Source organism: Neopelma chrysocephalum, unplaced genomic scaffold, assembly GCF_003984885.1.
Source record: "Neopelma chrysocephalum unplaced genomic scaffold, ASM398488v2 Primary Assembly neopelma1_71, whole genome shotgun sequence".
NCBI classification, from domain to species: Eukaryota; Metazoa; Chordata; class Aves; order Passeriformes; family Pipridae; genus Neopelma; species Neopelma chrysocephalum.
Window position 1 is genome coordinate 1,451,145 of NW_020897731.1, and position 24,761 is coordinate 1,475,905.

The 24,761-nt window shown below is 40.6% G+C and overlaps 1 protein-coding gene across 1 annotated transcript in view; it reads right to left on the minus strand.

Annotated features, from left to right (window-relative positions):
• Positions 1 to 880: 880 nt before the first annotated feature.
• Positions 881 to 24,761, minus strand: part of CPZ (carboxypeptidase Z) — a 37,876-nt gene continuing 13,995 nt past the window's right edge. Inside the window, exons 3-11 of the mRNA XM_027686562.1 lie at positions 23,390 to 23,764; positions 22,406 to 22,618; positions 20,099 to 20,295; positions 18,993 to 19,154; positions 12,692 to 12,850; positions 8,109 to 8,244; positions 6,904 to 7,043; positions 3,077 to 3,176; positions 881 to 1,387 (exon numbers count right to left, since the gene is read on the minus strand). Coding sequence (XP_027542363.1) covers positions 1,032 to 1,387; positions 3,077 to 3,176; positions 6,904 to 7,043; positions 8,109 to 8,244; positions 12,692 to 12,850; positions 18,993 to 19,154; positions 20,099 to 20,295; positions 22,406 to 22,618; positions 23,390 to 23,764 — 1,838 coding nt within the window. The 3' untranslated portion in view covers positions 881 to 1,031. The remainder of the gene's footprint in view (positions 1,388 to 3,076; positions 3,177 to 6,903; positions 7,044 to 8,108; positions 8,245 to 12,691; positions 12,851 to 18,992; positions 19,155 to 20,098; positions 20,296 to 22,405; positions 22,619 to 23,389; positions 23,765 to 24,761) is intronic.

Below are 24,761 nucleotides of genomic sequence, written 5' to 3' on the forward strand. Positions count from 1 at the left end.
CGAGCAAAAAAGTTTTCAGAAATTGAAGGGCAATCCACACAGCTCATCCAGCAACTCCTGCAGAAAGTACATCAGCTCCAACAATCACCCAATTCACACATTGTGGCATTTAGATGGGGAAATATGGTCTGTATATAGAGTTCATCAACCCTTCAAGCCAAAAGGAAGTGGGGGCCTACGTGTTTCATCAAAATTAGGGACTTTTTTTTTAAATGACTCTAAAAAATACATTGCATCTAATATTTGAGAGAGAACAGCATCTTGCAAGATCACTATTAAATGAGGTTTTACCCAACTATTTTGAAAAGAAGTTTCTGTTTTGTTCGATGTCTACAAGTTCCATTAACAAGTACATTGGCTCAGAATAATGCGTGATGTTAACAACCTTAGTGTAATATGTCACACTTTAACCTAAATTCCTCACAAATTATCTCATGTGTTGTTCTATGTCATAGGATTTATTTCCAGTAGTAAAGACATTTTTCAGTATTTTGCTAAAATACATTAAAAACTTATTTTTAAATTAAAAAAAAAATAAAAATTTAAAAAAATCTCCCAAGATTTTGGGCTGATATTAGAAGTAATGAACTGAAATTAATATGCTAATATAAAAAAGAGAAAAGAGTTTTCTGAATGTTTCTGCAAGTTGTTTTTAGTATATAATCATTAACGCATTAAAATGTGTACAAAAATGCATTAAAGGATCAGGAATATTTTCCTGCAGGTACTTAGGACCTAATAAATAATGGATGTGATGATTAACTACATGGGCAGAAGTACAGAGCATTACCAAGAAAAAAACTGCATAAAATCTGGCCTTTGATTGTATGTGCACCATTTTTTTTTTAATATACAAAGAACCCACTTGAATATGCTCAGTTGTGTGTGAAGAGAAAACAAAAGAAGTAAGCGCGCTTGAATTAACATTGTATTTTCAAATGAAACATTTAAATATTGCCAAGAGCACTGAGGGTGTCTGGAACCCTGTGGAAGGGCAGCAGAGGGAGCTGAGCAGAGCACTGTGATGCCCTTCAGCGCTGCTTGAGCAGCCACAGAGGTTTGTGCAGGTCTAGAGAGCTGAAGTAAGACCACCACCAGGGCTTCTCCCTGCCTGGTGAGGACCCACCTCGGGCCTCTGACTGCCTGTGTTGGGCATGAGGGTCAAAAAGTTCCAGTGGGTCGTATGGGTCATACGTGTTTTCCATGGAGCGGCGGAGGAGCTTGTTGGGCCAGGCCTCAGCAGGTCGCAGCACAAAATCGACTCGCCCAGCCTGTTTCATCTTGGCAGGAATGGTGACCCTCTTCATCACCCGGCTGTATCCTGGCGCTTGGGCGCTGATTATGTATGTCCCCGGAGGCAGGAGTCGCCAGTAGTCTCCATCAGCAGCTTAGGAAAGATAAAAGCACAATAAAACTTGATTTTTAGTCTCGCACCCTTTAAAGTTACACAGTCATATGCCCGTGCGCACACAGCACAAGCATTTAGGGGGCAGTCTGTGAAAGGATCTCACGCTCTGAAAAATGTTTGAATGCAAACTCTAGATGACAAAAAGAGAGTTCGCTTGTGAAAACCTGGCCTTTGGGAGCTAATGGAGTAAAATTCACACACAAAATGTCAGCAACTGCTGTTCCTGTATCACAGGGAAGAGAAACTTTCCTTCGTTCTGCTTTCCCAAGGGTACAGAGAATAACTCCCAAAGAAATTAATTTAAAGCTATGTGAAACTTAAGAAAGTGAAATCGGAATCCAGGCTGCAATATATATATTTAGTATGTCTAAGGAGCTAAGAAATCCCTGCTTTTATTAAATTACATTCAATTACTTTGCAGACATTCTAGCACATAAGACTATGGAGTCAGAGCTGCAGCTGGTATAAATTGCCATTAGTGTAAAATGGGTGTAAATTTCCTCCAGCTGAAGGTTAGAGCCTGCAGGAAAAAGCAGGGAATTTTAAAACAGAAAAAATTATTCTTCATTTTATCTTTCCTTTATTTTGAATGGTAAGTCTCTTAGCTAAATAAATGTTGCATTAATGCTATTTTCTTGTGGAATTTCTTTTTTTTAACACTGAAATAAAAAACTTTTTAATCATATAACATTCTTAACCCCACCTAACTAAAGAACAAATACTCCTCTTTCCTTCAATATAAACACATTTTTATTTCATTCTTAATCCTTTAAAGGTTCACTGCCAATGGGAAGCCATTGTCTGGGAAGAAGTTTGAAAAAGACCCTAATTCATGCCAGAGTCTCCCACCAGCCAAAACGATCTGCATCATCTCCACTATTGTACCCCCTCTAATGATAGTTTTTTTGGAAGCTGGAAAGCATCCATTACATTATAAGCCACTCTGGCTTTCCAAATTGATTCAACAACTGCCATTAGAGCAAAATGTTACCATTCATGTCTTCTGTTTTGCATTCCTATGGCCTACCCTTTCTCACTGAAATCAATAATAAAAACAGAGCATTGATTTCAGTGACAGCCTAAAAGCTCAGAACTTTATGACTGTGAAAATTAACAGTTACATACCCCTCAGTACATGTTTACCAGTTGGTGGCAGGTATAATAATTCAATGTTCTAGGTTTTTTGCATTTGATATAACTATTGAACAAAAATTGCATATGTTTATGCATTTCTACATGAACACCAAAGGTTGCAGACCTGTCAATTACTGCAATTATTCTAGTTGCTAAAGTCAGAGTAGATCCTAATCTACTATCTACAACATGCTCACAATATCTCAACTAACTTATTCCATCAGTGCTCCACGCTGAGGTACAGACCCTGAGCAGAGCTATTGCCCTATTTCCCCAAACATTGGCTTTGGTGGACAGCAGACAACTCTAGGTGAAATTTTTCACCTCTATCAAGAACTCTGTCATCCCAGAGACATGTCAAACCCAACAGCCAGCTTGACATGTCTTCTTTCTTGTTATTCTAGAAGCAAAGACACAGCTGAGCCTTCAGTCCTCTGTTAAGGCACCATTTCTATCAAATATGACAAGACTTGCAAGTTCAGCTCTCAGTACTTTCCCTCTGTCCCAGAATAGATCTTAGACTAAAAATTTTACCTGTGGTGACATCATGTTGAATACCCCTGACTGAAATACGAGCATTTTTTATTGGGTTGCCAAACTTATCAGACACAATTCCTTTTATCCCCCGATGAACCTGGTAAAGCAAAGCAAAGTTAGATGGGAGTCACTTATTACAGTACCACTTCCTCATCTTCTACAAGGAAACCCCTGTAGAGAGGAAACGACTGTCAAAAAGTTCAACCTGTTATAGAGGGTCTCAGGCACTAATGCCCCTTCAGATCACATTCCCTATTTAGGGAGCTACAAGGGGGCTATGAGAAAGGGATAATGGAATCAGAGCTTTTTTGGGGTGAGGAATGTGGCTCTGCATTGAGAGACCCTTCTCTGCACAAATCACTGGCACCTCATGATCTGACCACAGTATTTAAAGACTGTTCCTGAATGTCTACCCTAGACCCAGAACCACAAAGAAACGAAAAGTTAAGGCTTTAAAAACCAATCCGAGGCTCTGTACACAATGAGAAGGCATCACTTTAGGTACTTGGGACTCATCATCGCTCTGCTGCTTACACTTCACTACCTGTCAGAATGTCATGACAGCAGTGTATGATATCCTTTTCCCCTTCTCTACGAGCACAGAACTGAGTTGCTTGAGCTGCTGAGAAATATGCTTGGTGACAATCTAAAGAGCAGTGTGAATTCTGTCATACAAGGAGGTGCACAAAAAGCTCACTGTATTTGAAACTCAATAAAATAAAATAAAACAAAACAAAAAAATCCAAGTATTTAAAAACTAAACCTCTTAAGGTTCTCTTTTTACAATGTTCCAAAATGAAAATATTTGTAGTGGGTTTCTGTGGCTGGGTTTTAGTAGCGGGGGGGGGGCTACAGGGGTGGTTTCTGTTAGAAGCTGCCAGAAGCTTTTCCTGTCCCATGGAGCCAATACCAGCCAGCTCCAGGACAGACTTCCAGCTGCTGGCCAAGGCCGAGCCAATTAGGAGCAATATTAATGCCTCTGTGATAACATATTTAAGAACAAAAGATTGTTGCGCAGAAGAAATTCCAGCCAGGGAAGAGCGGAGTGAGAACATGGGAATAACAATGTAGACACCAGGTGCCAGAGCTGTGACCCCTGCAGCCTGTGGTGGACATGGTGGACCAGTTCTGCCCCTGCAGCCCATGGAGAACCACTGGGGTGCAGAGACCCCCCTGCAGCCCATGGAGGAGCCCATGCTGGAGCAGGTGGATGCATGAAAGAAGATGTGACCCCATGGAAGGCTCAGGATGGAGTGGGGTCCTACTGGAGACCTGCAGCCCGTGGAGAGGGAAGCCCACGCTGGAGCAGGTTTTTCCCGGGTAGGACTTGTGGCCCCTGTGGGGGACCCACGTCGGTACAGCTCATTCATGAAGGACTGTACCCCATGGAGGAGTGACCCATGGGACAGCAGTTTGGGAAGAACTGCTAGCTGAGGGATGGACTCACACTGGAAAGGTCCATCAAGGACTGTCTCCCGTGGAAGGGACCGCATGGGAGCAGGGGAAGGACTCCTGTCTCTGAGCAGCAGCAGAAACAACAACTGACCGTAATCCCCATTCCCTGTCCCCCTGCACGGCTGAGAGAGAGGAGGGAGAACATGGAAGGAAGGAGGGGTGGGGAGAAGGTGTTTTTAAGACTCTTTTATTTCTCACTCTTTGGTTCTTATCCTGTTAGTAATAAATATAAGTATTATCCCCACTTTGAGTCTTGTTTTACCCGTGAAGGTAATCAGTCACTGACCTCTCCCAGCTCTTATCTCTACTCATGAACTCTTAGCTGTCTTTTTTTCCTCTCTCCTCTGTCTAGTTGCAGAGGGAGAGAGTGAGAGAGTGGCTTTAGTGGGTACCTGGTATCTGGCCAGGGTCAACCTAATACAATATTTTAGATTGGGAAGTCTATATGACCTTTTTAAGTGAAAAATAACTCAATTTTGATTTTTTGTCTGAACTGCTATGATCAGCTTGAGCTGTTCTTTACTTCACTTTCCCACCTTCTTATTTTCCTCTCATTTTCCCCTCCCCAGTATCCTTTGTCACAAAAGAATAGAAAAAAAAAAGCACAAAGCATCAAAACAATGGGAAAAATATATTTGCTTTTCTATTGGAGTATAAAGACATTTAAAAATAAACATTAAAATATCCAACTTTACAGAAATTCATAATAAAAAGCTGAAAATAAAATGTCTGGTCTAGTGACAGCAGTTTTTTATTTAAGGTGAGACTGCGTTGTCACTGCTCTTGTTAAAACGCCATTCTGTAATGAGTAGAGCTATTCACAGGAAGATTTAGGAACAGCTCAGTATAAGGACTTGAAAACTGTCCCTTATGATGAAGCACTGCAATTTGCTTTCCAGCATGGGCTTGAGGATTTATCTTATGGATAGTGGATAAATCTGGTCAGAAGAGTCATCTTGGACCCAAATTTAATTTACAGTGTAGACATACTCAAACAAGTATGACCTCATCCAACTTCAATAATAATTTTGCAATTACAACATGATGGGATGAAAATGACAAAACTGAAATTTCTTTAACAATTTTGTTTTGGTTTCCTTTAGTAAATGAACTATTTTTCATTTTTCCCCAACTTTGTGCCATATGAGTTTGGGAGAATGTTTTGATATTAATTCTCATGGGGAGAAGGGACCGGCATTTAGGAAAATGAATTCTGCTTCTGTGTGTTAAACCAAGTGGATTTGTACACACACCAAACAGCCTGGTACATATCAGAATAAGAAAAGTTTGAATTGGTTATGGCAGACTTAATCCTTATTGGGGATAATTCAGTCATCCTTATCTACAAAGTAGTTTTGCTTACTGTCCTGCATTTACTCAAAAAGCTTTTCCAGCACAGACTTCTACAGTATCTTGCACTATAAAATCTTTACATCTTGAAGACTTCAATTGCAATATATATGGATTTAACCCAGCTCCATTTGGATTCACTAAAACTCATTTTCATCAGACAGCTGTAAAACGAAATGAGTTTGGTGGTCTGTACTGTAGACTTTATTGAATGATAATACTTACCACAAGTAGCAAGAGGTTGCTTAGAAAGGCCATAAAAACACTCCTAACAATTTTAAATTACTGCGTACTCTATCAAAATAAGGCATGACAGAAAGCTAATCTACTAATGGCTGAGAGAAAGATGAGCAACTTCTGTTTCTGTGCTCACTTACTTATTGTCAGTGAGATATTTGTTTTTGCTGAGCTTAAACTTATTATTGAAAATTACTTTAAATGGCATGTTTTAATGCTCAGAGACACACAGTTGCTCCTTTGGAAGATTTGGCTTGGATTTGGAAGATTTCTTCCATAAAGAAATCAAGATGGAAAGTGTGTAAATGGCATTTCCAGCAAGATTTTAGCTGAATCTAAATGTTGCTGTGGGACAGTAGGATTTGGGACACAAACACAGAATGTGGAAAGGAAAAAGTTTCAGGAAGCTCTCTGGAGAGCTGATCTTGTTACTTTAGTCTTCAAGAGAAAGGTTGATTCAAACTTTTCTGAATATGTGGGTTTTCTATAATGTTAAATTTTGGACATATGATGTATAATGTTGCCCAGAGTATTCACAGATAATTCCCTTTCTCACTGTTTTCAAGGCCTTTACAATCCTCAATCTCAACTTTTCCTGCAGTACAGGCAGAATATTTTCTGTGGGTACTGCTAGACAGACTGAGGCACCGAGGACCCTGGTGGAGTGTCATGATTGATTCAGCCCTATCTTGACAGCTAATTGGGGAAACAGTAAAAAAACTAATATTGGCAATGAAAAAGTTAAACTGTGAGCACAAAGGTCTGTAAAAGCAGAGCCATACCATTTCCATGTAATTCAGAAGGGCACCTTTGTTTTCATGCCAGATTGTAAACAGTTCTTCCTCCAAAGGAAACTTTTCGCATCCTACCTCCACAGTAATTTCAAAGCAATTTGTGTGAAGGTAATTAAAATCTGCCATACCTATAGGTTTAAAAAGAAAAAGATGAGCTCATGAACAAGCAATGTAGCCTTTAACTGTAGCTTTGCTGCTGCAATCAGCTGAATGCCATCCCAGTGGGTGTAGATTATTATATAATAAAGAGTATATACTAATAGATAAAAAGTATTCAACAAATTCAGAATTCAACAACTTGTTTCAACTACGAATTAACTAATGACAATGACACTTTTGAGGCAAAAAACCATAATTTTAAATTATTATTCTCCTGACCAAGAAGTAGCGATAGAGCGATGAGGATTGGTTAATCATGGTAATTGGATAATCGGCTGTATCAGAGGTGATTGCCAAGGGTCACCAGAACAGAAATGACCTTTTGCCATTATTATGTTCAAAACTGTTTCTGTACAAAAGACATTGGATATAATTTTGAGAAGAATGTAAGCTAAAGATACTTAAACCTAATTCTAACCCATGCCCCAAAGCATTCTCAATGCCTAGTTTCAACATAATTATTTGGGGATCAAGCTGAGTCCTATTTGAAAACACAACTGAACCACTGCTGAAAATTTATGAACACTGATATTTCATCCATGCCAGTATTGCAGGAATCCTAAAGAAAACACAATACTATTATTGGAGAAATCGAATTAAAAACAAAAGCACAAATGAATGGGATGTTTGTAATTTTCCCTGAAAAAAAAAAATTATTTAAACAGATTGAAAAATCAGCACTTGCAAAATGGATTCAAACTCGTGCTGCTAAGGAATGAGAGCATAACATTAAGCATTTATTTCCACATTTCAGATTTGAAAAACAAAATTATATTATACTAAAACAAATTTAAACCTTGCATAACTTATTAACTTTCCTCAAGTCACAATGGGGCTGAATACGTCCCATGTCATCTGAATATAAATGTTACCCACATACATTTTGTGACTTAAATCCCCTACAAGCTACGTTTTGCAGGTGTATGACCTTAAGCAAATTGAAATGAATAAAATTACTTTGTTCAAACCCTTGTGTCTTATAAAGGTCACATAGAGGTTTTACCTCACTTGATATGACAGTAAAGTGGTTTTACCTCCAGTGAAGCTGTACCACTCAGCACCATTTATGATACCTCCACGTTTTACAAAGTTTCCACCACAACGTAGTTCCGATCGGTCCGAGATGACGGGGTGTGCATCTGCATAGGCTTTAGCCAGCATTTTAAATACCTGTAACAAACAGTTTTGAAATACATTTGCTTTTACAAACTGTAAACATTGTCATTGCTGCTAGTAACTATTGCTGTTGCAAACCCAGACAACAAGCCACCACACATTGAGCCCCCTTGAGACTGAAGGAAGCTATGAACTGTTGTGCAAGGAAGTTTTCATTTTTTGCTAGGAAGTTTTCATTTGTCTTCTTCTCTAAGGTCCTTCTCTGCAGTCCAATACATTTAGCCAGAGACAACATTTTAAATACCCGTGGATTTTGTGATACTTGGCTTCTATCTATCATCTGGGACAGGAGCAGAAGGCTTGATTGGTTGTGCTTCAGGTCCCAGATTTTAAAGTTGAAATTATCTCTCCCTGTTATCACAGAATCCTAGAATGGATTGGGTTAGAAAAGTCATTAAAGATCATCTTGTTCCAACCCTCTTGCCATGGGAAGGAACACCTCCCACTAGATCAGGTTGCTCAAATCCACATCCAAACTGGCCTTGAATGGTTCCAGGGGTGGGGCATCCACAACTTTTCTAGGAAACCTGTTCCAGTGTCTCACCACCCTCACAGTGAAAAATGTCTTCCTTGTATGTAATCTAAATCTACCCTCTTTCAGTTTAAAGCCATTCCCCTTTGTCCTATCACTACCTGCCCTCGTAAAAAGTCCCTTTCCGTCTTTCTGGTAGACCTCCTTTAGGTTGTGTTTTATCTTTTACTATTTTTACCCTTTAAAAAATATATCACCTTCAGTCTGACTAGATCTTCACACTGACTGTTGCTGCTTAAAATAGACAGTGTCAATTTGCTTTGCACTTATCACTCACACAGGCAAACCTGACGGTTTGATCTCAATGACAGTTGCTTCTTTGTGGGGCAGAAACCATTCCCAAAAAGTGAATGAAAGGATGTGATGATGTAGGATGTCACCACTGATTTCCTAAGAGTGTTGATACTGATGAAGAGCAGAGCAGTCATTACACAGAAAGGAACAGTGACAGTGACAGAAGAAACAGCAGTGATCTGCAGAAATCATTTATTTGAATCATGTTCCTGCCCTTCTTTTCCAATGTTTATTCCAACTTTGTACAAAAATCCCCCCTCTCCTTTGTGTTTATTTGAACTTCATCTGCAAAGGCTATGCTTTCAGATTTCAAGATTGAAATTACAGCAGTTATCAGATGCTATTTGATCCTACTATTCATCATCAAGTGTTTCATTGCATATTGCTTAAGACAATGTGTGCGAGCAGTTGGGTGACTAAAATACTAGTTTTAGAAGTAATCCTAAAACTTTACCCTTGATGTCAAAATGACCAATCACACAACATTGATTAATATTTACGGTTGTTTCTAATAATCACAAAGCTGAGTCAATTATGGGATCAGACAGATTACCAGGGAAAGGTGGAAAGAGAGTGTAATGTAAGTGTAAAGAAAATTTACCAAAATACTTCTGATAACCAGACACTAAAAATTCTGACTATAAAACGTTTCCTCAGCTCCCTCGAGTTTCTATATGTCTAAGTATTGTCCAGCACAGAAAATTAAGTATCCTTCAAAGTTCTGCTGAAAAGAAGTGGATGTTAATTAAATTAAGCAGAAATTTTACTGCCAATAGTTCAGTGTCAGACTCAATATCTCTAATTTCTACAGGAATTTGGGTACCACTTCTGAACATCCTGTGAAAGGTATTTGCTAAAAGTTTTGAATGTGCCAATGTGACTTCGGGGTATGTTCCTCAGCTTTTACAACGACATCTGCAGATGTGCTATTTTCAGTGACCAAGTCTTCTCTTGTTTCACAGCAAGGGGCATAAGGCTTTTGCCTGGTCATTAGTGCAAGTGAACGAAGACAAGTGGTAGTAAGAAGAGAAAGTGAGAACTCCAAAAGCAAGTTAAATAGATTAAAAAAAAAAAAAGTTACACTTTTGTAGAAAAAAATTAAAAGTTCCTGGATAACAATACATTTGTTATTACTTAGCAGCTAAGTAATCATGGACTAATCATGGACCTCAAAAAAAACTCAGACATTTAGGTGTAATGCTGTGGAACAAAATGGGAGAAAACACGGAGGAATCCTTGTGTCTTTGGTAGCACGATGCTTCATTTCATAAAATGAGGTCAGTGCTGTTACCTTGGTCAGCACTTTTACCCCACTAATTGTCTCAGGTTGGGGTTTTCAGGGGGATGAAAGGGAGTGTTTCAACTCACCAAAAGGAGTGGACTTGACTTGTTGTGGACCTTTCTGCTCTGGTGAGCAGAAGCATCGATGCAGCTTCTTGTGTAACACAAAGTGAGTGCCTGCTAAAAACATCTGCCTCCACAAAAGTCAAAACATGGGAAAGTTTTGAATAGGTAGGCTGAACCAGATACAAGAATGTGAGTGTAAGGACATGGTTCAGCTTCGAGACTCCTTGGTCTCCGCAGGTACCAGACCAGGCTGTGATGCATGATAAAGAGGCTTGAAATCTGCAGTGTCTTGGAGCAAGTGCCAAGAGGATCCTTGTGCTATCACACACACACCATGACAGAGTGCGGGGAGGCAGCAGCACTCATATAGATTTTCTAACAGGGCAACCTGGTTTGAATATATTTGTCAGAATTTGACTTTTTAATATCTGGCCATTATCTGCGCTGCAGCATTTCACCCTGGGCTGAAAGTTTCTTCTTGCACAGCAAATGGGAAAGGTCAGCAGTCAGGAAAAAGTTATGACTAATGTATGGCAGCTAAACCAAACTGCTTTATTTTGGGATGGAGGTTCTCTGGTAGGAGCAGCTGTAGATGACGTTGCTTAAATGCAAGGCACTTCACAGACACAGGTTTTGTAACTTTCTGTGCAAAATTTGAAGTGATACTGATAATGCTGTTAAGGTTCCTGTGCTGAGTCATTTGAAAACTTTGGTTTCATTGAGCACACCCCTACACCCCTGTCACGTATGTTTTAAACTTCCACATTTGTAGCCAACTTCCCAGACTTTGTGGCCACTGACTGTGCACCAGTCACCAGTATAAGGCTCCTTGTCTTACAGTGTTGCAAACCAGGGATCCGTCAGGGTTTGTCCAGCGGTGCTTTGCTCTGGTATGGAGCCATTTGTCTGTGTGACTGTATCACTTCACTCAAAATACACATGCTGTCTCTGAGTGGAGATGATAGAGGGACTGCTGTCCTTCCATTCCACAGGTGAACTGCATTATAAGGCACACATGGCCGTATTCCTTCACCATGTGTTCTTAAACAAGGATAACCCTAGCCCAGGCAATGGGATATAAATGAACAGGTTTATGATTTCCCCTAGTCCTCACCAAGGGCTTCTGTAGCTTTCATTAGCATCCACCAGATATTTCTTACATAGGTTTTTTACTGTGGAGTGCCTGGTTAATTTTACTGCTAAGTCATTTTCATATGTGCATAGTCAGTAGGTATTGTAAAGCTCAGAAGAAATGGATTGATATAAAAATGTTTAGCAGTCATAAATATTTAAATATTTAACATGTGGTAGTGAGAACTGTCATTTTAGAAGAAGTCAGACCAGAGATATGCTCAAAGATAACGGATGCTTCAAGTCAAAGATCAACTTCTATTTTCAACTGCTGTTTGTTATATAAAGAACCACTTTTCTTAGGAGGCCAAGGACATTTTTAGCATATGCTAGAAGGCTGATAATCTAGCTGTTCTCCTAGTAGGCATGTCGGCAATGAATACTAGATTGAGGAAACCAAAGGGAAATAGGAAAGATGGCAAAAAATTTCACAGAAGATTTGCAGTGTGTCCCAAATGGGGAGCTTTCCAGGGACAAGAGGGGGAAACCTTTCCCGTTCAACTGACCTGGAATAAATGTTACAAGGCTGCCACCATATGGCAGCCAGTCTTGTTTTTTTCCCCTCTGTAGATTTCAGCAGAAAATAACGCTGCTGGTCAGGCTTGTTCCATTTCTTCTGGAAATCACTGGTAAAAATATCATAGCCTAGTCCCCTTAAAAATTAAAAGCCTGGATTTTCCTAGACTGTGCTTTATGAAATCATATTTGGCCTCACAAAAGATAGGTAAATCTTTCCAGACCATGCTGATAGTGCGTAAATGATCCTATATTTTAAAGCACACTAAGTAAGTCTATAAATCAGAATCTCATAAAATTCTGAGTTGGAAGGAACCCACAATCTCATCAACTCCAGCTCTTAAATGAATGGCCCATATGAGGATGAAACCTGAAATCTTGGCATTATTAGCACCGTATTCTAACCAACTGAGTTATTTTCATATTATATGTATGCTAATCTCATATTATATATACACCTGCATTATGTATATAGACGTGATTTATTACATATTTAACACATACATGCATATACAGAGAGACACACACAATCTAAATAAATCAAAGTTTGTTATTTGTTAAAAGAAAACATTTCCACATGGCAACCACAGGAGTTTGCTCTTACTGCAAAAACAATATTACCTTCTCATCAGGTGTAGGGGAGAACATTTTTTCTTCCATAGGATGCCTTGAATAGTCATAAGGATAGGTCACAACCAGCTCACCCCCATGGAGGCTGGCAGAGAGCACGAACGGGATAGACCTCAACCACTTCATGACTGCTTTTGTCTCAGGGGCCACCTGAAATCCAGAAGGAAAGAAAAGCTGTACTAGCCATGCAGCTCCAAAGGGATTTGGGCAGGATAAAGGCCCGTGGAGAAGAGAGTGTGTCAAAAAGAGAGCGTTCAGGCTCTCTGGTTCTTCCATCCCAAAGGTTAATAAGGGGAGAAAGTCAGTTCACTCCAGGGAACAGATGAGACATGTTCACTGTGGAAAAACTAGGGAGAAAAAAAAGAGAAACCTTGACAGAAGAATAACTTTTCATTACAGTGACATTTTCAGCAGTTCAAAGTGATGATGGCAGCTTTTTAGGCTGAAAAACTTGTGGTGTTTTACCACTACTAACAAATCAAACTCCTCTAATTTCATTTCTGAATCAGCAGGATTGACTGTGGATGGATAAACTGGAATAGGGGTGTCAATTTGTAATTCTCATCACTTGTTGAAAATACATTTACTATCTTTTGGTCCAGGTTCATCTGCAAATAAATGAAAACTAATGCATATAATAAAGCACAGCAATGTCTGCAGTTTACCTGCAATGAACTGAAGCAAATAAGTTGCCTTTTTTTTTTTGACATTCCCTCCTCAGAAACACAGGTCAAGGGAGAGGGCACCGAATTCCAGAAGATGTTTAGGCACCCATCCTTTCCCCGGAATGCAGGAGGCTCCTTCACCCCCTGTTTCTGAGGAGTAATTTCAGGGCCTTGCTCCCATGTTAGTTCATTCTTAGGGATAACAGTGTCATCTGGTGGCCGGTCCCTGCAAGCCCAGATTCACACCAGTGCCCCTGGAGAGTTGAGGCTCTTTTCCTTGCAGCTGAGTGAAGTTACCAGAGGAAAAACAGGTGAGGGCAGAGGCTGCTCATCCGGAGTCTGCACAAATGCAGATATTCAGGTTTTATAAAAATGAGAAAGATCTGTTATGATGGACTTAATCCAGCACCTATTTAGGGCTGCTAACATTGCCTGTGACCCTTTGCTGTCATTCCATCAGCTGTCAGAAAACCAGGGAGCCAGGGCTCCAGAGTGCCTCAGAACTGGTAACAGTGAATCAAGTCAATAATGTGCAAGAAAAAAACACACACAAAACAAACAAACAAGTAAAACCCAACTGAATAAAACCCCTAAAGACCTATACATTAGTGTTTCAATAATAGTAATTCCTGTTTTCTTTGGATCAGTCCCTAACCTGCTGTTGGTAAATCACAGCTTTGGGGGTGCCATGGATAGCACAAACCCAGGTGTGGATCCAAGAAAAACATTGTGAAACCAAGGTGCACCATGGATGTATTATAGTTCCGGTAATGAGGCAGAAAGTAAAGGAAAAAGCTATGTCTAAATATAGTTTTACCTGAAATGATTTAAGAAGATATGACCATGCCCATTCCCAAGTGAAGCAGGAGACTATCTCCCTTCAGATGCCACAGTTATTAATTGAATCCTTCTATTTTTCAGGTTTCCTTAAAATGCCATTCTGCAGCTGTTGAGCTGAACTCTAGTGCCTCTAGCCAGTGCATCTGTGAAAGGCTGGACCTCATACTTGGGAAGAAATAGGAACCTGAGTGTTCCCACTGCTGTAAGATGAATCATTAAAGCAGGAGTTTGTGGTTAGCGCGTGGATACGAGCCAGTTTGTGCCACTCATCCTCAGGAGAAACAGGACAGGTTCATTTTATTCACCAACATAGTGGTAGCTTCTGAATCTCTGCGTCATAACCCTTTCAACTTTGGCATTATAAAGAGGCAACTTAAAAAATGAGGTGTAATAGGTAAAGTCTGATCAACTCAGAAACACACAGAATACACTTTGCACACCAGAAACTTAACCAAGTTTTTTTGCATAATTGGGTGATTAAACAGAGAGTTTCCAGGGAGATGATGACACGAAAAAACATTTTTTAAAAGGCAGATAAAGGGCCTCCAAAAGGAAAGGAGAAATGTTCTGCACTTATTGCAGTCTGACACACCCACTCACACAACACAGAGGCGGGAGAAGAAAACAGCCCAAAGGCTTCCTGACAATGAACCTGTCAGTGTCCAAAGAATGCTACCTGCAGCAAAGTATTTGTTTTTCTGGTCTTTGTACCTTGCCCTAGGATGATCTGATGATGATCTTTGTTCCAAGAGAATTAGGGACTGAATCAACCACTCCTACCTTAACCCTGGAAGCGCTTCATTCTTCCTTTGAGCCCATCTCTTCTGAAGAGCAGAAGATCCCAGGTGGCTTGTAAGGGACTATAAGTGTCACTGCCTGCCCTGTAGATCCCTGTTTGGGAGTTCTTGGAGTGGCTGAGCACCTGCCACCAAGCTTACACCCTACAAACCCCATAGCAGCAGCACTCCCAAGGAGGATGCTGCCCCAAAATGTCATCAGCTCCCTGCCCTGCTGCAGCTGCCCCACTTCCTGCTGTCCAGCCAGAGAGGGCATACCTGACACAGCATCAGCCCTTCTTTCAAACAGCACTCTTGGGTCTTGATAGGAAGATTTTAAAGTTGCTTCTGAAACTCAGCGGGCAAGTGTGAAACACGCAGTTTTATTTGAGAGCTCTTAATGTCAGTCCTTCATCCTGGTCAGCCAACTCGCTTGGTAGATACCTGCATAAGCCCCGAGATAGTGCCATATCACAGAGCCAACGTCTTATTGAAGTGAATGTTGTGGTAAATCAGGAGTTTCAATGTCACTATTTTTATCCTAATAGCATTTCAGTGACATCATGTACAGAACGATTATGGCTTTGAAATGTGCACATCCTGGTTCAGCTCCACCAGATGATAGCAGGTGCTATGTCACTCTGGCCTTTGACTATTCATAGACTTTTTCTTCAATGTGGGTTTTGTGGGTTTTGATTCTTTTTTTCACCAGGGCTCTTGCTTTTAAGTTATATGAGATCAATTTTAAAGTATCCATTTCACAAGAACAATTCAGGGAACAATTAGAAAACAGCTAAATTATTTCTGCATAAGTATAGAGAACAGCCACTACCCTTTTTAAACTTGAATCTCATTTCTGTCAATTATACTGCAATTAGTCACTGTCTCCATGGCTTTCAAAGATTTCTTTTTTCCCTTTTAGAGACAGCCAGACTGATTTTCTTAAAGACTATGCCAGCCTCCACTGGCACAGACTTCCAAATTCTGTTTGAATCAAGCCAATTGAACTGACTTTATTTCAGATGAAGCCTGAAGTACCTCAGTCTGAGCCCTCAGACCACTTATTACAATAATTCATAATAGTGGGGAACAAAACATCCTGTACAGCAAGGGTTATGGGGAGTAGGAGCTCTCCTGAGCTTAGGGGATTGGCTGAGAGCTTGCTTTCTGTTTTCTCATCTTTATACAATACCCTGCAATATTCAGATAATTACTCTAATAAGGTAGGTAACAAACGCTATTAAGTAAATGAAAGTTGAGAGGCTGGTATTGAAACATTCAATCTAATGCTCCTGCATGCGCAAAGCCAACTACTGTGAGAGCCATGGGTTCATCTGCCTGACAAAATTGAGGCTCATTACGGGAGAGCTGATTTGGATGTCCTGTGATACCACCAGCAGAGGAGAGGGACAGGAGGCTGCGAGACCACTTACTGCCAGATTTATGAACCATATGAAAAGGTACTCAGCAGGAAGATTTTGTGGTGCCATCAAGGCCACAGGCAAATTGGTTCTCTCACTTGTTCTGCAAAGCATACAGATTTGGAGATGTTTTGGGTGTTGTTAAGGCCAGGACCAGCTCTGGGGTCAGGAGAGCACCTAGAAATTCCCTAAGCTTTGGTGCTCTGAGGAATGAATCCTTGGATGATCACCCTATTTATTCTTTAAAAGCAAGAAAAGATTTGCAGGAGAAGCAATGTATTTATAATCCCAGGTCTGTATCCACTGAGGCAGAGCTCAGGCAAGGGGTGTGGTGTGCCAAGGCTCCCTGGCCCTTTGTCTCTGGTGACACATAACCCAGGGTGACCAGCACACTGCAGATGGGGTAGAGCTGTAGCTGTAACTGTGAGAGCAATGTTAGGCTGTCTCCATCCATCCCTCTAGAAACTGCAGTGTTACACATAGTCTAGAAAAGCTAAATACGTGGTTATAAAGATGACTTCTGCAAGTGGCTGCCTACCACTGTCCATCTCACAGGTCAGCAAAAGGAATCAGGGCAGAAGCAGGACTCAGAGAGGGAGGGAGGAGGTTGGAACCAGAAAATCCAGAGAGTTACAGGGACTCTGCACAGCGTGAGACAAACTCACAGTTTGCACTGGGCAGTGGCAAGAAGGGGGGCAAAGATGTGTTTGTCCTTATTCTGTGTTGCTTGGGTCTTCAACCGTGCACCTCTGGACAGAGAGTGAATACATGGATGGAGGGAGATCTCCATCTTTACTTCCCATGCTGGAGCAGGGGAAGAGCATGAGGAGTCCTGCCCCTGAGGAGGAAGGAGCACCAGAGACAACACGCGATAAACTGACCGCAGCCACCATTCCCAGTCCCCCTGCACCACTGAGAGGAAGGAGGTATATAGAATTCAGGTGTAAAATTGAGCCTGGGAAGAAGGGAGAGGTAGGGGAAAAGTGTTTTTAAGATTTCTCATTACTCTGTTTTGATTCAAAATAAATAAAAGAAATACAAATAATTCCCCAAGTCGATACTGTTTTGCCCATGATGGTAATTGCTGAGTGATGTCTCCCTGTCTTTATCTCGACCCATGAGCTTTTAGTTATATTTCCTCTCCCCTGTCCAGCTGAGGAGGGGAGTGGTAGAGTGGCTTTGATGGACACCTGACATCCAGCTAGGGACAAGTGATTCACCTCAGGGGTGAATCAACATATCTTACTTTTCTCCAAAAATCTTCTTTTTGGTTTTTTGTCTGTTTTCATTTTTTGTCTGGGGAGCTGATCTCAGGCTCTGCTCCACAGTTCTCAATTCTTCTTTCCCATCTGAGACTCTGTACTCCACTTGCATTTCCCAGCTCACAGTTATCTGTCATTATTGAGTCAAAAGTTGAAAACTTTCAAGTTTGTGACCTTATATTCATGCAGAAATCCAGTGACATGAGCTGGGATCTGTATGATTACATGCATAAAACAGAATAAACTTCTTGAGATTAGTTATGTCAAAAATCAGTGGTCTAATACTCTATGCCATACCGAGCCTTTGCATCCTCATATGCACATTATCCTGAGGAAGTGATGTGCTTTTATTCATATTTCACTACTGTGAAACAGTACCGAAACACTGTGGGAGCATCAGGGATGCCTTTGGGATTTAGACATGGCTTTACACAAGACCACCTGCAGCACAGTAGGAACCTGAAGTATGGTCTCAAATCTTCTGCTAACACACCACCTACTGAACAATCCTGTTCCCCACCTGACTGAGGCTTTGTGCTAGCAGTAAAAAATTGAATTAGAATAAAATAGGTTTAAAAGCAGAAGGAAAGCAGAGCTCCCAATACCAGAACTACTGATTTAGCTTCCTGTGATTCTGCTTTCAAGGGGAACTAAGTTCTACTGAGAGTTGCTACTGTTGGGGGCTGCCAGCGACACAGGTAGAACTGAGTTTTACATTCCCAGACATAACATAAAACAGAGCTTAGTGATGATGAGTGCAAGGCCCTGCAGAACTGCCTCCATCCTACTCTCATCCTGCAGCAGGAACTTTCCCTTCCAGCACCATCACAGCCTGACAGGCTGTTTCTGTTGCTCTATCTGGTTACACTCACCTATAAACATCCTTTTTTTATGGATGCTGATGCCACACAACTTTACATGAAGCCTTTGTACATTTTCCAAGACAGAAACCACTACTGCATCAAACCTGTGTAGAGCTTACTGCATTCACAGCCAAATCCATAAAGTCTTAACATGTGCTCCACAGTTTAAATTACTAATAATGAGTCATCACACTTGTGGTCCCCTCATAACAGTCATTATTCTTAATCTAAAATAACAAAATTCAAATTATCCACAAACTTTCTGAATGATTTGTAAGACCTGCCTCTTTGTCCAGACCTACACCATGATGTTCATGCCAATTCTGAACCCATCCAGTTCAGTAGTACTTATAAAATCGGCACTTTATAGATTACCAGTAAGGAACTTCAGACCAAGCATTCTCAGTTTCTGAATTCCTGAGTTGCTCTGTAGTATATATGATTTATAAAATCTGTAATTCATACCTTACCCCACCAGTAGGACTGTGGAATGGGGATGTGGTCCAGACGGGCTCCACGAATGCCAGCTCTTCTGTAAACCTCAGATGTCAAATCTGGGAAATTTCTGTTAAGGTCCAAGTTCTGAGCTGTCTGTCGCCCGATGACCCATCCATTGTAACCAGCTCCCTAATTTGTAACACAGAAGCCAACCTCAGATTAACTTCCTGTCTCGAAAGAGCACTTTATGGAAATTGTTTAAAATGCCATTTTAGTCAAAGGGAAGTTTTAAAAGAAGTAAACTGAAAATGTCTGTATTGTTAAAAAAAAATCACACTTATTAATCACTTTTTGTCCACATGAATATTAATACACTAACTAGCATTCAAGAAGCATTTCACTCACCAGTGATGTGACTCATGAGAGGAACACAGCATCTTCTTGCTCAGCACAGAGCAGCATGCAGAGTGGGTTAGAGGAGGAGAAAAAGAAAATACAGGCGATGCCCCAAGGCAGGACCAGGCAGAGTGCAATAACCCCAGACTCTCACTACATGAGCAAGCAGAAAAAGAAAGGCCTAGTTTCATGCTTATGGTGGTAAATGAAAACAGTGAAATGAAAAAAAGAATGTCAGGTAACATATAACAGAGTTTTTGTTTTCACAGGTTTCCTTCAGAAATTAGTTGATCTCTGAAAACTGCCATCCATTATGAAATTGGGAGAGTACAGAAAATATTCACAGTTCATAATACCTGTACATCTAAAACAGGGGGAACATCTATTCCATGGTATTAAGCTACATTTCCTTATAAAACAATTTAAGTCATTACACTGAGTCAGAAGGCATTTTGTTCTAGAACTGATTGCAGAGTGCTAAATGTGTGAAAAAGTAACACAGTCGTTCCCACATCATCCCATGCAGGCAGCAAAAATGACAAATATGGCCATGATTTCCTTTTATTTCTGTTCTCATCATCTTTGGAAAGCAACTCACCACCAAACCCAGCTGGCATTCTGGCTGCTGATTTTAACGTTCTCTCCTTTATGTGACACTCCCCTCCCAGTTTGTCCTTTCCCATGGGGAATTCTAGAAACATGAAGACCTGAACACCCCCTTATACAAAACCTTTTACCTCTTCTGCAGCCAGTTCATACCCATCAGGGTTGAGTGAAGGCAGGAGATGAATTCTGGTGTTATTAATCAGGGTCTGGATGCGAGGGTTCCCAAGAAGATACTCCGAACACAGATATTGTGCAAGGTATATTAGAAGTTCCTTCCCCACAACTTCATTTCCATGCATATTGCCAATGTACTTAAATTCTGGCTTGACTGTGGAATATGAAGTAATGAGATGCTTTAATTTGATTATACCTGAGTGGCTTCTAAAAACAGAGTAACCCAAATAGTTTACTTATGAATCAGAAACTTTTATTTACACTAATTTCATGCACCCTATCCTGTAAACAGCACATCAGTTCCTGGTGAACTTCCCTCTATTACACATCAGTTCAGCAACAGTTTAAAAAGTGCAAAATAAAGTCCAATCTATCAGTATTCCAAACCATAAGAGGCAATTATTGCTCTCAGCTTTTGCTGGACTAATCATTAATTGTAAACAAGAACGCCATGGCTGGGAAGGAACAAAATATACCTCTGGCACTCTCACTTACCTTGGATGGCTTCAGTTTTGTCACAGATCCTAGAAATGACCTGCAGATGTGTAATATATCACCCCTCTATTTGGAACAGAAATTGGGTCGTGCATAAAAAGTGGCTTTCAGGCTAAATAGCCTTTGAATAAGACTATTAGAAACACATAATTTCACAATTCCCTGCAGTTATTCTCTCAATTTCCATCCTTCCTTAGAGACTAATGGAAAGTAGAAAATAGTTGTACTTTGGAGACACTCTTTCCTGTCTATCCCTTCATATTTGCCTTTGATCCTGGCCAGCCTTGAGCACCAGACACTGGAGGGAGCCTGGCACAGAGCTATTATGCCAGTTGCTCAGGCTGGCAAAATCTCCAGCTCTGGAGCTATTTTCACCTCCTTTTAGGCTGTCCTGAGCAGCATTAAGCAATAGATTTAGAAGAAAAATGCTAGGTAATGTAATGGCTAAGTACCATCTTTTATCATGCCGTATCACAGTTTTCATTTAAAAGCCTGATTCATAGACTGTGTTTTCCTGGCAAATGGAGTATAAGCTTAAAAAGACACCTGCAACTTCTTTTCTCTAAAAAAGAGAGGAAGTATGATAGCCCAGAAAAATGTAGTGTAGATCTTTGCTCTGTTAAAGACATCTACCGGGAACTGATCAAGTCTAAAGGCACCTCAAAACACCTCTACACCATGCAAGGCAGCAAGAGTAAGAAAAGATACCAGCCTTTGCTGTCTCTGCATCCCCTGCAGCACAGCACACAGAGGACAGAGTAGCCTGACCTGAGATGATAATCTCAACAAAGTATTAAGTCAGATGTAGTTCAGCTCTGCCACACTGCTGAGGCTCTGTTGATGCTGGAGCTCTTCTGATGAAAAACAACCTGAGGCTCTTAGCATGCAGCAGTGCCCATAGCAATCCACTAGATTTAGTCAGGCATGATTTTTGAGCTGGGAGCTGGTAACTGGAAAACAATACCTAATACTCTCTAAGAAAATGATCTGAATTTTGAAGAATTTAAAACATTTAAAAATCTGGCCCTTGCTGTCTCAGTGATGCATCCACAAAATAGAGGTCATCACTGTTCCCCTCTTCAGGGATTCATATCCTAATATATATTAGCACCTATATATAGTATAACAGCATCTATTCAGGTGCTACGATATCATAAATTCCTGGTATCATCCACCTGTTACACTGACAGGTATTGCACTGACCTGAATCTCTGTTCAGAAGGAGTGTTTTCTGTGCTGGATTGTCCTTTTTGATATCAATATCCTTCTGTATCTGAGGCCTTCTCAGAAGATGTGTGTATTTTAGGATGTGAAGGACCATGTTTAGACTAGGGACAGGCCTTGCTTGTAGGAAGCGTGGGGGGAGGTTCATGGTACAGTGATAAATAAAAGGAGACTGAGGAAGTAGTAGACGATAGGGAGGGCAAGTCAGTAACAGAAGACTATCCCAACCTCTTTGTACACTGGGCACAAACAAATAACAGCCAAATAACTCCCCTGCAACAAAGTAACACACATCTAGGAGCAAGGAATACTAACCAGGGTCATACACAGAGGTCACAACAGTAAGAAATTGCTACTGGGCTACTGGGTTGTAGTTGCTACAGTGAATCATTAGGTATCACTGTAATTCAGGAATACAAGGGAGAAGGAATGTTTTTGAACAAGTGCTTTTTACAGTTTTAGTGTTATCCAATTAAAAGAACTTGTTTTCACTCGGATAGAATGGTCTCCCCTCAGGCGACCTGATCAACACTGATGTAACTCACGCAGTTCATGGTGTCCAGGCTTGGTTGAAAACTCAATCACAAAAAGATCCTTCCCTTCAAAACTGCGACCTATGCTGTAAGTTGTTGCAATCTGGGAGCACTTAGAAGCAGTCTTCTTCAACGTGCTCACCATTTGGGAGTATGAATGGTGTTTGAACTGAATAAAAGTTGCTGGCAAGTTTGAAGGCAAATCTTCCTCAACATCTACTTCTCCTGCAAAGAAAAGTTGTAACACAGTGTTTAAGACCATAGTGCTCAGAGGATTGCATGAAAGCCTGCACTTTTTTACAAAATACCTTTATAAGTAGAAGAATTATAGAAAATACAGACACAATCAAAACCTTAAATGTATGTAGTACATCTTACACTGTTTATTGTGACATATTTTGTTTTCAAAATCCTACTAATGCATATGCACACTGACAAATATTTCGTGAAATCTCCAGTTTTAATTTGGCCTTTGGCATGCTGGCAGATTTTAGTCACAAATTGTATAGAATTTTCCCTTTTGAATTTGATGGATCAAATTTATTTTTTATGATATTCATCTGTCTTCAGCTATCTGGATTTTCTTCATCCAAACAAAAATCTGTGACAATCATTAATGAGAACACTTTAATGAGCTGTTAAGCTTGTCAAGCAGTCAAAAATTCATGAGTGCATTAAAGTTTCAGTTTTAAAATAAAATATTTCAAATATATAGACAGCTATCACATAGGACAGGGCTTATCTAAATGCATCCAAACATCTTGCTCTGAGCTGCCTGTCTTGATCTCTTTGTAAATGAAGAGAAACAGATATTTCTTGAGCACAGTTTAATTAGGTGTTTAAAATAGGTGGAACAAAATGAATCACACAGGTGTTTCTAAAGACAACAAGCTGAGATGACAAGCAAAGAGGTTTTCTGCCATAGATATGTCAAGAAAAGTGAGATGAGACCCTTCCCATGTAGACCAGATGTGTTTGTAGAGCTTCCTTCCTCACCTCGCAGCTTTGCCAGCGGGTCAAAACATCCCTCTTCTTCCCCGGCGAAAAAGCGGTCGCAGTCTAAGAAGTAGGGCCAAGCCATGTCTATTGCATCAAAGGCGGGGAGGCAGGTTTTTTTTAGGTTTTCACAGACATGCCTGCAGGGCTTTATAACTTTGTCCTTTTCACACTGTGGGGCCAGCACTGAGCAGCCCAGGAGCCTCAGGTCAGGATTACATTCTCCCTGGAGCAAGTTGTGCAGCACACTGATGAGCAGGTACTCAGAGCTGTACTCAATCACTTCTCGAGACTTCTGATCCAGAAAATTGGGATATACCATTTGAGTATAGGCAACATCAGTACAAGAACTTAAGGCAATATCCACACATTTTGCTATGAAAGGGAGATGAACAGAAGAAAAATAACTTACTTCATAGATATTCTGAATAGTTCAAAGACAACATAACAAATACCACGTTCAATGAACTTATTCCTTTTGTTCTCAGATAGGCTGGAAGCAGTTTGCAATACTCTCAAATAACTTTCATGTCTAAAACAACATATAGAAAGATGATGAGAAGCATGCGTGCTCTAGAGATTGATTGCAAATGCTTTAATGCATTTAGATGTCCTTCAGAATTCAAATGGTATCTGTAAATTTATGGGGCATCAGGGCTTATCTGATTGATAACCACTGTTTCTAAATAAGATGTATTTTGTTAATTCAATACCTGAAAAAAAAAAAAGGACAAATCCCTGCCCAGAAAACACTGGAGTACTGAGCCCACGTGGGAGTTCACTTGAAACATAGTTTGAAAACCACCGAAATTAGAAAACAACCAAAATTAATGAAGTCTAGTTTCCAAATGAAAGGCTGACACATACTCATAGAATTGTAGAATAGTTTGGAATAGAAAGGAACCTTAAGGATCATGTAGTCCCAACTCTCCTGCCAGGGACAGGGACACCTTCCACTAGACCGGGATGCTCAGAGCCCCATCCAGTCCGGCCTTGAACAATTCCAGGTCAGCCACAACTTCTCTGTGCAGCCTGGTCCAGTGCCTAACCACTTTCATAGTGAGAATTTCTTCCTAATATATAATCTGACTCCTTTCAGATTAAAGCCATTCTCCCAAGTCTCCAGATCTCTCACAGGCCCCCTTGGTGCTGGCAGGATGCTTTAAGGTCTCCCTGGGGCCTTCTCTTCTCCAGGATGAACAACTCCAGCTGTCTCAGCCTATTTTCATAGGCTCCAGCCCTCTTGTGGCCCCTCCTCTGGACTCGCTCCAACAGCTTCATGTCCTTTTTGTGTTCAGAGCACCAGAGCTGAATGTAGTACCTTAGGCAGGGTCTCACAAGAGCTGAGTACAGTATCAGAATCACCTCCCTT